Raw genomic sequence first — 15,372 nt, 5'->3', positions numbered from 1 at the left:
AACCAAAGTTAACATCCTTTTCATGATTGAGAAACACAAGATTCTTGATAAATGCTCAATGTTGGCAGAGAGAAATGACTAATGAGGATGTGAGCAGCATAAAAATGGTAGGTATTAACATTCTTTTAGTAAATTATGGTTCAACAAACCAATCAAAAGTGTAACATTGGGATTAGAGCATGATAAGCCCATATCAAATAAAGAATAGGAAGTACGGTCGAACTCAAATTTCTATAGCAGTTATATTTTCACCAATAATGCTGAAGCATAATCTACTTATTCATTTTATTTCTTCCAAATACTTCCTTTTATCTCCCCACCACCCAGTTCCCTATAGGATTCCTACTGAAGAATTGACAACTAATGTATAAACCAGAACATATCTCTAGTTGAGATCACTGCATAATGATATTTCCTCTCCCATTTGTATTGTCACGAGTTCAGCATTGCCGCCTATATATTGATGTTATCTAAAGAGATGGCAACATGAATCTAAGTGTGACAAGGAAAATGTTTTCATTAAACCCAGACAAAGCAACATTTGCAAATATTTCCGAATTTGATGATCAGGATGTGTAAAGGGACCCTTACTCTAACCGAAGAGACTAAAATCTACACACTAGACTAGATAGTTTTTCAAATGAATCACATGTATGTAATACCATTTAGTTCAAATATATCCAATTTGCCAAAGATGATAAATAAGGGTTACTGTTTAGAAATCTACAATCCTACATAATTGTATGTCAATGTTATCCATTCGTGATCAAAGAAAGGAAAGAAAAAAAAAAGCAGTTTGTTCAAATTTCACTACTTTACATAATTGTATGTCAATGTTATCCTTCCCCCATCAATGGATTTTATCTCGAATACTACTCGTAAATTATTGTCGGGCTTTTGTAACTATGTTTTCAAGTTTGAAGAATAGAAGCTTCCCGAATTTCCTGCTCTGTTAGTAGTCTAGTAGTATGAACATATTCAGAAACAGAATCAATGTCTATGGAATCCAAGCTAACGGGACTCACAGAAAACTCATCTCCGACCGCCTTTATAGTTCTCTCTATAAATTCTGATCTTGGCATATGCTCCTTCATTCGACAAATAAAATCCGTGTGGTCTCTTGTCTGTACCGTAGCAACAAAATGTGAGCATCAACCGATAAACAAATAAAGCAAAAATCTTAACACTATTTGAGGTTGATGATGATGTTTGCAGACAATAACCAACTTCTAAATTGTACACAAATGCACAAGATAGGGAGCATAAATTATAGAACTAATAACCTGATTTTAGAGTAAAGAAAGATCTCAAAATAAACTTACTAATCGATACTTAGGAGCCTTTGAAGGTAACTTGAGATAAGACATATTCTTGACTTGATAATCCCATAGAAAAGACGTGTGGTGTATCCAACGGTTCTTGGTTATAGATTGAGCATTTCCACCAAACTTGCGATCACCAAAGGCATAATCTTTGAGCACAAAGGAAAGGAAAAAAGAATTGGATCAGAAATTGATCATAAAATTCATGAAACAGATTTAAATTTAAACATACTTTGAATGAACCATTGAATTAAACACAACTCTGCACTGTAAATTTTATGTGCTCATTTAACATACTTTGATACAACAAGACTCAATCACTATACCATTTTCACGGAGATGGAAATCGGCAAGCCCTTCAAAAACTTTACCATACAATAGACCACTCCACGACATAATGGGACGAGGAAAGGGTTGAACATTTGGAACAGCGTCTTTATTGCATATCAATGTAACAAATATAGTGCCATTGTCAACAACAACAGTCCCTCCCCCAGTAAACCTTCTGATGATAGGTATATGATCTCGTAACACAGACTTGGTTTCAACAAGTTCTGAAAGTTTCCTATGTAAAATATTCCACATTGAGATTAAGCCCTACTTCCGATGTTCAGCGAGAGGGAATCAAGGAGGCATAACATAAACAAAGCAAATCAACAAGTGGCCTCTAGAATGTAACATTCATTTGCTAGATACAAGATTTTTGAAGACCATTGACATGAAAGATGTGAAAATAGTATGTTCGCATAATGTTGAAGTTATTTTAACAAATAAAACATGGCATTACCCACTACCTTCCACCCAAAAGTGATTTAAGGTAAATGGCTATGTTAATTGGGATTTTAAGTTCAAAGAACCAAACTCAGTAATAAAAAAATTGAAAAACACTTCTAAAGAATTTCAGAAAAAACACTCTCAAATGTGTCCTGAGCAAGTCAAATGCCAAGACATTCCCCAAAATAAAATAAAAAATAAACATATCATGAACTCAGTTCTCATTGGTGATTTAAGCACCTAATCTTAAGTTTAAACAGAAATATAATACAAAATTAGGAAAGTGATTAGATTATCGCAGAAAAATCAATACTTTTTTTTGACAAAAAAATCAGCACTTCATTCATTTCAGTTTTGACATGTGCATCAGATTCTTAGACTCCATGTAAGACATGTTTCCAAAATATTAATTAGAGGACTATTTCATGGAATCATGCCAAATGAATCGAAAGAAAAACAAGTCGTAAGGGGATATTAGCAAAACAAAACTAGATTGCGACTCTAAAACAGAACATCATTCCAAAGATATAAAGACATAAGACTTATTTGGATTGACTTATTTGTGCCAATCTATTGGTAATAAGCACTTGCAAGACTATTTGAGAGAGCTTACGAAAAAAACATGACATGTCCATAAGCTGTCCAGCATAGCTTATGGAAATAACTAGTCTTTATTTTATCTTTTGCTATAGAAATAGCTTATACATAGACTCTGAATGGATAAATAAACAACTAATTAAGTGCTTATAGCTTAAGTACTTATCATATAATTGCTAAAAACAAAACAAAATTATGATTCTAAAGCAGAAAGAACTAAAACATTAAGTACTGACCCAGACAAACCCATTACAATGGCAGGGGAATTGGTTCCATGATTAATAAGACACCAATTATCGGAACTTGTTCGAAGTAACCGTTCTTCTAAATGCAATTGATCCAAAATAGACATTCCTTTTAGCCTAACAATTTTCATCAATGGAACTATTCCTTCTCTAGCTTTCCCCAACACACTACTCATTATAAACTCTAATTTTTCTTCTCTTCTGCAATTATTCAATGAAATCAATTAGTAAAAGATGATCAAGTTCATACGGAAAACGACATCGTTTTACGGTGCATGACATTGAATGGGCCAGAATTGGCCCATCTATAAGAAAATTTCTCAACGCACCTCAACATTTCTCCCGCACTCCCTAGCGCACCTAAAAAAATTCGGAAAATACGTTCCGAACTGTTTTTTAGTGTAAAATTTACACTATAAAAAATTCGGAAAACGTTTTCCGAATTTTTTGGGGAGTGGGGGAGAAAGTGGGTGGGTGCGTTGAGAAATTTTCCATCTATAACCATTAACTGGACTCGGCCAACTATAAGTATAAGGAGTTAGTTTTGTCCCCCGTTACTCAAACACTGTCCGCGACGTATATCGGTTCAATTTACATAATGTTAGATGATTGATCTTAGGGGTGTAACGACTTGGTTTGGTTTGGTTTAGTTTTCGATCAAAACAATGTCTAAATTGATTAAATTTATACAAGTTCAATTTAGTTTGGTATTCGGCATTTTTTTGAAGTAGAGCTGAATCAAATGTTATCGATGATATACCGTTTTGTTTGGTTGATCGGTTAGCCTAAAAATGCACTTAATAAAATATTATTTTTAAAAATCACTATGTTTAATCTAGTGGCGAGAAGTTTGTACGAGGACTTAAGTTTAAGCTTCATTGACTCTATTATAACAAAAATAATATTAAGATTCCAAACAAATTTAATGAATAAAGTGACAACTAAAACTTTGCTAAGTTAAAAAGGAGTGATGTTGATAATTCAGGCATCATAACATCTACTTTTAAAGATTAACAGGTGCAAAGTCGTATCTGAGGCTGGGATAAAGAGTGTGACCGTCCAGAATCCAAAAATTAAGCTCAAATTGGATCCAAATATAAATAAATAAATGATATTTTCTCTCCTGACCCCGTGTTTCTTTTATACCTCCTGAATTTTCAATTTTGACCTTGAAAAAACTTCGGTTTGTAGAAACCGAAGTTTTTTTTTTCCTTGAAAACAAATTTTGGTTTCTAAAAACCGAAATTTACTCTGAATTTGCACTAGAAAAAATTCGGTTTCTGCGAACCGAATATTTCTGCAAGAAAAAAATTGGAATATTGGAGAGTATAAAAGAATCACGGAGGTTCGAGAGAGAAAACATCTAAATAAATAAATGTATGTGTCCACTAAGCCCAAGAAAAAAATACCTAAATTATATCTTTTACTACTCCATCATCAGTATCACCATCTTTCTAAACTTTATTCTTCAACATGACACTATGTTTGTTTTGATAGATATATGAGAGAGAAAAATAAAGAAGAGAGAAATACAAAAAAAATAAGGTATTTCTTCAGTTTGAATGAAGAGAGAAATCATAAGAGAGAAAAGTTTTTTATGTGAGTCTCATGCCAAAAGGAATTTTTGCGAACCGAATTTTTCTATAAGGACAAAATTAAAATATTGGGGGATACAAAAGAATTACGGGGGTTCGTGAGAGAAAACATCTAAATAAATAAATGTGGGTGTCCACTAAGCCCAAGAAAAAAATACCTAAATTATATCTTTTACTACTCCACCATCAGTATCACCATCTTTCTAAACTTTATTCTTCAACATAACACTATGTTTGTTTTGATAGATATATGAAAGAGAAATAAGGAAGAGAGAAATAAAAAAATAAAATAAGGTATTTCTTCAGTTTGGATGAAAAGAGAAATAATAAGAGAGAGATAGAGAAGTTTTTTAGGTGAGTCTCATGCCAAAAGAAATTTCTCCCCGATAAGTGAGATTTGTGGGTTGAAGGAGTGGAGAGGTGAAATTTCCCACAATGCCCTTCTCCATTTTTGTTGAATTTTAACATTCAACTATTTTTTAACATTCAACTATATTTAAATTTTAAATATAAAGGATAAATTTGTCTTTTTCATTTTTATTGATTTCTCTCTATTCATATTTCTATTCATTCTCTTCTTTATTTATATTCATCCAAACAATATAGAATTTCCACTCAACTTTTCCCTTATTTCTCTCTTCACTATTTATCTCTTTCCTATTTCTTTGAACATCTAACACATACACGTGTTTCGCATTTTTTTCTCCACCATTGTTCCTTTTGAGAGAGAGGAGGAGCAATATGAAGGACATGATTGAGAGAAAGAGAAACTTTATGCATTGCTGCGTTTTTCATATTTGGGTACTCAGGGTTCATGATTTTTATTGGAATTAAACTGATTTTCTAATTATTGTTAATTATTTATTTAATTATTTTATTGTTTTAATATTTTTAAAATATAATATTTGATTTAAATTTTACAAAATAATGACATGAAATATGTGTGTCCAACCTGGACACTGCCATGTCATTAATTAGTTTGACACATCATCAAAAATTGATCAAAATGAGTTGGGGGACTAAAACTCATAAAAAACTAAAATAGGGGGATCAAAAAGCTGGTTTTTAAAATAGAGGATCAAAAGTTCATGATTTTCAAAATAGGGAGATCAAAACTGCATTAAAGTCTTAATTTTTTATTTGAAGAATTGCAATAAATTGATTTTGTAATTTTCTTAGACATCTTTCGGGCACAAATTTTTTGACTTGAATAGTTTGAGGTTGAATTGAGCTTTGTTGGCAAGCATGATTTAGATGCTAATGTTGTTGCAAAAATTGACACTCGTTTATGCATGGCAATGAGATCGGACGGGTCGGGGGCGGATTTTGACTTCCTCCAGTGGCGGAGCTAGCCTAAAAAATGGGGGCGGGCCGCTATAAATATAAATCGAATAGCAAAAAAAAAATTACTAAAAAAACAGTATATATATATATATATATATATATATATATATATATATATATATATATATATATATATATATATATATATATATATATATATATATATATATATATATATATAAGCATATCATATTTAAGGGTGTATCTAATTTGAATATCTAATAATAATCAAAAGATGAACCATTACAATTTTTAATAAATAAATTTTAAAAATATATTATGAAATATATTTTATGTCAATTCATGTGTAAAATTGATTCTTTTTAATTAATTCTTGTATTTATGTTTATAGTATTATATGAATCTCTTTAAAAAAAAAGTTTAACAAAAAATTGATCAAACATGAGTTTTTATACACTAAAACTCTATTTTAAATAAAAATTTAAGAACTTTATTACAAAATAAATTACACATTTTTCAAAAACATATATAAATTATGTAACAATTCCATATAGAGGGGGTTTATAACCCCTGCAAACTTTTAAATAATTTTGGGTTGTCCTAAACTGGAGATAGAAACCCCCTCAAAACTGGAGGAAAACAAACTACACGTACTATTTAGCGGGGGTTTAGAACCCCCGCGAAATAGTATCAAAACCGCCGCTAGAACACATGTATATGAAAAAAAAAATAAAAATGTTGGGGCGGGCCATGGCCCTGTCCAGCCCATGAGGGGCTCCGCCCCTGACTTCCTCAAACCTATAAAGTTTGAGTTTTCCCATACCTATCACAATTCTCAACGGGTATGAATAGTACAACCCCAAACTCATACCCAACGGGAGTTTGGGTATCCCACGGGGTTCGGGTATCCCTATTCCACCTCGCTTCCATCTGAATTTGGTTAAGTTTGGTAATTTTTTTTATTAAAAAAACGGTAAAAGTTGAAAACTATTTGTTTTCGACAATATGATTTTTTTAAACAAAGAATATAAATAGAAAAAAATAACTTTATTTAATATTCAACTTAAAAATAAACATGAATATAATTTAAGACTTTGTTTATGCATTTATAATTTAAGAGAGTTAAAATATAATTAGACATAATCGAGATGGATGGGTTCGGGTGGGTATCAATGTTCTCATTACTCGCCTCACCCCCTTCTTTTAAAATCGGGGAAATCTAAACCCAAAATCAAACTCAATCAACTCGATTTTTCCACGTCAAAATCGAGGTTGGGCGCAAATATGGGTTATATTGTCATGCCTATCTTGTTTCCCTCGTGGTGTTTCAATTACTCTGCATGTGCAATCATATTTCAAATTCAATATCCAACATCCAATCCAATGTTCAGTTTTTCTGCTTAAGGTACAAACAAAGGGCGATGATTATAATGAGAGAGGTCTTTAGTAGGAAATACCCAATTCCCTCACAAAATCACAATCCATTTTCTACCAAAATATATATAAAAAAAAAAAAAAAAAAAAAACATCCAATCCAACTTAAACACTTCTCTCATTCATGTTAATTAAATGTCACATGGAAGAATCATATTTGCATGGTTGCTTTTGTACCAAAGTTGTCCAATGTTGATTTTTTACTTCCAGCCTAATCTTTGCATTTTGTGTGCTCTATCAATAGATATTTTTTTTTTTTTTTCATAATTTAGTTGCTATAATTTTATTCGTTAGGTGAATAAGTGGAGTTTTTGTAAAATTCAGCTTTGATTTTTACATGTAAAATATGATGTTTCTACCAACTGAGTTAAGTTTACGATATATGATATATTATTCAAAATTCTATAGTCAAATTTATGAAGTCTAAAAAAACAATTTTCAACATAAAATATCACTTCGCTCTAAAACATGTGTCCCAAGAAATTTGTTACCATTAATTTTCTAGAGTCATGCTAATAAGAGACACTAGTTAATGAAACAAATTTATACCAAAGTTAGTGAAATTTACCATAAAAAAATGCTACTGAAATTTATACCAAATCTACAACAAGTACTAACATTGGCCATCGTGGATCAATTTAAAAAAATTATCATAAATTCTAATAACAGTTGATGATATTTTTAGTATTAAGTTGTTTCAGTTCCCTACTGATCGTAGTTGCAGGAGATCGAACTGTAGTCCTCCCTATCAAATCCACCGTCAATCATCACTAAACCAACTAACAATTGGTATACTCTGTATCCTGTTATTTTAATCTAATTGGTATAAAAAAGTTATTTTTTTATCATAAAAATTATGAACACGATTAACCTCATTGATATTTTGAACATCTATTTTTCGACGTAGTCCACATATTAGAATTTAGCCCAAATTCACTGATTAAAGACCCGGTTACAGGATTTAATAAAATTGGTATTAAATTACTTCAATATTAAATAATGTGCTTAAAAAGTGTGACAAAATTGAATGTCTTTGGAGATGATTTTGTGTTTGTTTTAACAATAAAATAAAATTTTGTCCCAAAGTATCCTAGTGTTCTTTGATCTAATTAATTTTCTTCCTTAATGTTTCTTCACATCTAAGATATCATTTCCATATAGTATGACCATAAAACCTTCGCAACATACAAAATGGATCTTCTTTAATTTTCTTTACGCGTATATAGTATTAATTAAAGGCATCATGAATTGAAATGCAATTGTGCCTACTTTTACACATCAAACCATTCTCCTCCAAGTTTGAAAAATAATTCTTTTATTTCCATTAATATAAAGCTGTAGAAGACACGTGAAAAGAAAAAGAAAAGTCACATAAATGGAACTTATCTGTTCTCTTTTTTTTAACGTGTTAAATTTAAGCCAAACCATGTCGATAGATGTATGAAGTCGCTGCCAAAAAATTCTTCCATTGACTTCATGTTTCATGCAAGCTAAGAACGTATTTGAGACTCAGCTAATTACGACATATGCTTATTTATTTGTGTAGTCGGCAGCATGATTCTAGTCACCTATTTTTGGCACCTTGCCAAATTTTCCCTTACTTCATTTGAAGATTTCACATATGGAAAATGATACAAAAGTTTTTTTTGGGGGTCAAGTAGTTTTTTTAGTTACGATGATAGTAATACGAAGTTTCGACAGTCATTAGCGATGATTAATTTTCGTCAGGAACTTGTGGGGCACATAAGGTGAATTCTCACTTTACAAACGAACTTTCTCCATACGCATTAGTCATGAATTGAACTCCTGACACCAAAAACTCTTATCATTTGGATCAATTCATTGTTGGTGGGTCAAGTAGTTTATTAGTAACTAGAAATTCTTCTTTTAAGTTGAATAAATGAAGTGTTTGGGATTCAAACTCCGGCTACTATATATATAATACGATGTTCATACCAACTAAGTAAAAACTCACATGAGACATGTTTTAAAGAAGATTTTATGTATGTTTAATTTGTAATTTATATGATTAAGTCCTTACTATTTATGTGATTTTTCTCACCGGTAGAATTTTTATATGATAAATCTCACCTGTAAAATTTACTAGTATCCGGACCCGTGCCAAGCACGGGTAAAATGAGACAAAAATTTAATATTTTAATATTAAAATTTTCATAATTCTCAAATAAAAAGAATGAAAAATAAAAAGTTATAACATAAAAAAAAAGTAGGATCCCGTATTTGTCAAAAGTTAAATAAAATATGATCCTGTATTAATATATAAATATAGTTCCTGTGTAAATCACAAAAAAAAAAGTAGGCCTCGTATAAATTACAAAAAAATAAATCATTTCTCTTTATACATAAAAATATAGACTGCTGGTTCCATAAGTCCTAGCTCAACTGACAAAATGCCGAAATTGTTACGCCGGACGTCGTGACCCAGGTTCGAATCCGGGATCTCAAAATTATACGTGAGTTTAATTTCAGTGGATTATCACTTCATCTAAGACAAAAAAAAATATAGACTTGTGTGTAAACTTAAAAAAAAAAAGCCCCCCAAACAAACAAAAAAAGTTAAATTAATGTCATAATATCCATAGGAAAATAAATATGAAACAAAAATACCCTAAAAAGGTTATCTGAATATATCTTATATTAGTTAATTTTCACATCAATATCCTCCAAATAAAATAAATATAGAACATCGTATAAATTAAAAAAAAATTGTCTTTGTGTTAATATATGAATACAAATATAGTCCTTATAGTAATATATTTTTTTGGTATTAACCCTCTTGTTCTCATGGAAGAATTCTCTGATAATTCAGAGTTCGACCGCCACGTAAGTATAGCCCCAAAATAATACATGTGCAAAAATATATGCCCATATAAATTATAAATACAAAAGTCTCACATAAATTATAGAATAAAGATAAATTCTTGTCTTAATATATGAATATAAATATATAGTCTTCATATAAATCAACAACAACAAAAAAATGTCAAATGTCATGTATTTTTTTTTTTTATAATGGAGCTGAAGATCGAACCTATAAGCTCTAACATAGTGTTTAATGTCATGGAATTTTTACTAATAAATTACTTTGACGTGAATTGAAATAGTGAGATTTTCTAATCAATTATAGAGAAACAAAATTGATCGGATTAGGATTAAGGGTTGGGTTGGTAGAGAGGGCGAAAAAACAATTTTGACATCGTTGAACTATAGTAATGAGGAGTGCTAGCAACACACTTTTTAACAAACACACTCTAATACATTTTCTTCTATTGGTTAAAATTTATATGGGTCCCATAAAAGTTATATGGGTCCACATAAAAAAATGTGGACCCATATAACTTTTATGGGACCCATATAACTTTTATGGGACCCATATAAATTTTAACCAATAGAAGAAAATGTATTAGAGTGTGTTTGTTAAAGAGTGTGTTGCTAGCACTCCTCATAGTAATATATATTTTGCTGAGATGAACAAAGTAATTTTTCAATCTAAACCCAAAAGTCTTGTATAATTGTAATGTCAGTGATCAAATTATAGGCTAGGATTTTCATAGAATAGAAATCTTAATAATGGGAAAAAACTCCACATATAAAATATAGATATATATGTGAGATAGAAGTTTATAAAGAAAGCCAAATTATTATTTGGCAACATATAAAAGTTGGCTCTTGTTCTTTCTCCGGTTGTTGTTAACATATCTTTGCAAATGTATGCTTATAAGTCCGTATGATAAAAAAATTCATTCGATATTTTTCCATGAACTTATAACTTCTTTCAAATATAAAAACAGTTTGAATGAAAGAGAAATATAAAAAGATAGAGAAAGAATGACACAAGGAGTTTATACTAGTTCACCCGTTAACTAAGATTCCAAGGTTTCACATTGCTCAAGATATTACTGATCTCAAGACTTCGTTGCTCAAGATATCACTGATTAAGAGAGTTCTCTTTCCTTACAACTAAGGACTTTTAATCGGAGGTTATACAAAGATTGTTTGGTTTGTGATTACATTTGGGGCTCAAAGAGTGGTAAGCTTCAATAAGTGTAGTGTTTGTTTATAAACTACTTAAATATTCTAAGATACAAGTTTGTAAGAATTTATTTAAGTGTTTATGCTTCACAGATAACTACAAAGAGTCGTGAGCTTGTGAGATTTCAGAAGATGTGCTGAAGAATTGTAAATCTTCAAGTTGCTCAAAGTCTCGTATATATAGGAGATATAATATAGTTGTTGATGAAGACTTTGCCAGCTTGGATAAATCCGTTGAAAGCTGACTTGAACATTGAAAACATTCTCCATTTGATCAATAAACTATTTACTTGATAAAAAAATCATTTACTATAATTGAAATGATCCGTTGTAGCTTTCTTGGAAATGAACACTGTGAACATCGTTGAATTGTGAGCATGTTTGCTTATTGCTATGTCATTTAATGCATCAGGGATAAAATGTTTGGAGCAGGTTAAGGATGTTGACATTCTCGAGCAAGAGGACAAAGATGTCAGTTCTATGTGCAGACTCATCAGATAAGTATAGTACTTGTCACCGTCACTTCAGAATCTTGGTGAAACTTGATCTAGTCAGAATCTCACTTCAGCTTCAGATTTTGTCTTTTACTTGATCAATCTTTAAAAATTGTTCTTCATATGCAGATGATGCTCTTGATTCTTCTTAAAGTGTCTTTGCACAAAACTTTGACTTTGTTGACTCTTCTTAAAAGTACTTTCTTCATAACCACGTCAGCCTTCAAAACTCTTAGGGCCCGTTTGGTGCGCAAGATAGGATATAGATAGGATGTGATAAGAAGCTGGATAAGGATATGATAGGATAATGACAGGATAAACACATATTCTGTCATGTGTTTGGTGCACACATGATAAAAAAGAGGATAACATTATTTTATCATATCTTATATTTGGTGCATACTTGATATTGACATGATAAGATACATGTTATATTTAAATGAGAAAATTATTCTTTGTGAAAAAAAAATACATTTTTATAAAAAAAAACAAATAATTTTATATTTTTATAAACATTTAGAAAAATAAAATACGTAATGACAAAATTATTGTATACACATTTTTTATAAAATAAAATAATTTAATATTTTAATTGGTATTAAAAAATGGGTTGAATAAGTTTTTTGTACTTGAAAAAAATAGTGAATTTTGATTTTTAGCTCCTAAATATAAAAATAGGATTTTTTTGTCCTCCCAAAATTTCTATTTCATTTTGTAAAAAAAAAAAAACAAAAGTTATGTTTCACCTTTTGTCTCTAATGGACATAGTTTTAACATGTCCTTGATATATTTTGAACATAATAATATTTTTTTTGGTAAGTTATTTGAACATAATAATAATAATAATAATATAAACATACAAAAGATTAGTAAAAATAAAATAAAATTAGTATGTGGGTTAAGTAAAAAAAAAATAGTATGTGTGAGCAGTCTAGCAACACGTGTGGATCAATACTAGTAGTAAATATTAATAAACATGTGTGGATCAATACTAATATATATTAATAAATAATAAAAATTTATATGCATATCATATAGATATAGGACAAGCGTGTGAATAAAACCAAAAACAATTCAGCAAAATGCAATCACCAGGATTTGAAGAGAGGACTAGCGTGAAAATGCTCAGTCTAAGCTATCCTGTTGCTATCCTAGCTTAAAACAAGGATTAAAATTACAAAGGCTCAATAAGATAGGATAAGTAATAGGTTTATTTTATCCTTTCCGACTGGTGCACCAAACAAGCGATTAGAATAGGATAGGATAATTTTATCATATATTGTCTCTCTATCCTGCGCACCAAACGAGCCTTAAGTCATTAGAGTTTACTTTTGTCATCCATAGTTGACTTTTGAAGTGCGTTCAACATGTCTTTCAGATGCAAATTTCTACTATCAAAAGTAAATTTTTAATCTATTGTTCTGCACACTTAAATATAGAATATTCAATTGTTCTCTTATAATACATTTTTATCAACAAAACCTCAGAGTTATTGTCCTAAAACTCGTTTTGGTTTAACATATATAAATACTAATAATTTTATTTGATACATATAAATACTAATAAATTGAATTTAAAGTCTAAACAAGTTAGACCTCTTTCATAATAGACTTTTTTTTCCACCTCTAGTTCATAGGGAAGGGGACTCTAGTAGTCCAGAGTTCGGGACGAGTTCTGACATCAAGTAATTTTAGTCCCCTCCCAAATACAGTTGAAGGGAATCAAACCGCGATCATTCATACCAAGTTCAGCGTCAATTACCACTGAACCAACTAACATTTGGTTCTTTCATAATAGACTTGATTACTACCACACTACCACTAGTAGTAGTATTTTTCATAAATTAAATGATTGTTAAGGCCATTAACTAATATGTTTAGATTACACTGAAATGACACCCACATCCTGCCAAAATACACACACCGTCCATATTCGAGAATATGACGATAGCCAGCATGCACTGAATATGAATTATGCCGTTTAAATAGTGACCTATAAAAATTCCAAGTGGCTTATTTTCTATCACAAAGTTGATGTAAGAATCTCTAATAGTAACACCTCAAATTAAAGTCGTTCACGATAAAAACATTATAGAAAAGAGATTTAACGTGGTGGTTTGAAGGTAGTATAGGCTTTTCAGAAAGTTATTATGTACCATCTTTATTTGTTAACCAGTGCAGAGTCACATCCAAAATAAAATACCCCATTTTCTTGCATTAATTGAAAGAAATATATTTATGACAATGAACAAATTTCTCACTTCTTGTAAATGGAAAAGTGTTGCATTTTACGTCTAAAAATACTAATATGTACCGTACTCTTAATATTGTACGGCTATTGTAAAGATTTATCGTAGTAATTTTTTTTGGTGAGTATTTTGTATCATAGTAATTTATTTTAGAAGTAAAGTGAATAATATGAACTGATAATTAATTAAATTAAAGATAAATACAATACTCGTACATCATAACAAATTATGATTATAATCACAATTTTTTTTTCTTTTACTTTACTCATTTTAAAAGATCCAAACTAATAAAAAATTATATGTAATAAATCATAATCAGTTTGATTATTAGTTTGACTTTAACTATTTAAGTTAAATGTCAAATATAAAATGAATTGTGTAAAAATTATTTAATCCTAAAAAAAAAAAACCATCAATATTTAGTCTCTGATTAATTTGATGGTTATGGTTGCTTAAAAAAAGTGATGGTTATGATGAATTTTATATTTGACTAACAATAATAAAAATAATTTTAGTCAAAAAAATAGTAAAAATATTGGCAACCTAAATTTATTAAGAAAATATTTTTTAGTGACTAAAATATATTTGTTCAACGGAGAATGGGTTAGTCATTGGTAAAGAACTACGATCCCTCCGGTCCTTAATATAAGAAGATTTAACTTTTAAACTTTCCTGACTTAATTGTCACGTGACCATAGCTCAATTGGTAGGAATATTGACATTTTATATGTATGGGTTAAGATTCGAACTCGGAATCTCCCTCTTATTCATCTTAAAAGATGAATTTCTTAACTTTCCCGATTGAACTATGTGAGAATTCATTGTTAATAATGTGTATAATGTATATACACTATCAACGCTCTTTAAATCTTGAAATTTGTCGTGACTTTAGTGAGTTTAAGGACGGATCTTACAACTTGTTAACAATAGAGATATTAGAGTTTCATAACATTACAATCGCATTCTATAAGTTACGAGCAAATATATATATAGTAATAGTAAAACCTAGTGGACTACAAACTGAATGAGCCAAATAACCTAAGCCCAATATTTTATTATGTAACACATTCAATCAAACTCATGATACATCAACTAGATGTGTTGTGAGTGTGTCAAACAAAATACGAAAAATATATTAAATAATATAAACTTTTATATAACACAACTAAACCAACAAAAAAAAAAAAAATAGTTCAGGTTACATCCCCTCTACCCAAAGCGTGGATACCATATGTCACAAATTCACGATGCTCTATGCTACACAACGTTTCTTCTTGTCTAAGTTATAGTTAGTAACTCTGATAA

At 30.1% G+C, this 15,372-nt stretch overlaps 1 protein-coding gene across 1 annotated transcript; it reads right to left on the bottom strand.

Moving 5' to 3' along the window:
• Positions 1 to 654: 654 nt before the first annotated feature.
• On the bottom strand, positions 655 to 3,157 carry LOC123905012 (lipoate--protein ligase 1-like). The gene is made up of 4 exons (XM_045954620.1): positions 2,930 to 3,157; positions 1,649 to 1,887; positions 1,323 to 1,471; positions 655 to 1,124 (listed from the first exon to the last, which is right to left on the bottom strand). The coding sequence occupies exons 1-4, from the start codon at positions 3,112 to 3,114 to the stop codon at positions 912 to 914; spliced, it is 786 nt and encodes a 261-aa protein (XP_045810576.1). The 5' UTR covers positions 3,115 to 3,157; the 3' UTR covers positions 655 to 911.
• Positions 3,158 to 15,372: the final 12,215 nt, after the last annotated feature.

Source organism: Trifolium pratense, linkage group LG2 (assembly GCF_020283565.1).
Source record: "Trifolium pratense cultivar HEN17-A07 linkage group LG2, ARS_RC_1.1, whole genome shotgun sequence".
Classification (NCBI taxonomy): Eukaryota; Viridiplantae; Streptophyta; class Magnoliopsida; order Fabales; family Fabaceae; genus Trifolium; species Trifolium pratense.
This window is presented reverse-complemented; position numbering and strand designations above follow the sequence as displayed.

Coding starts and splice junctions, on each gene's coding strand:
- LOC123905012 (XM_045954620.1), bottom strand. CDS start 3,114: ATGAGTAGTGTGTTGGGGAAAGCTAGAGAAGGAATAGTTCCATTGATG. Junction 1,888..2,929: donor ATTGTAATGGGTTTGTCTGG/GTCAGTACTTAA, acceptor TATTTTACATAG/GAAACTTTCAGAACTTGTTG. Junction 1,125..1,322: donor AGGCTCCTAAGTATCGATTA/GTAAGTTTATTT, acceptor GCTACGGTACAG/ACAAGAGACCACACGGATTT.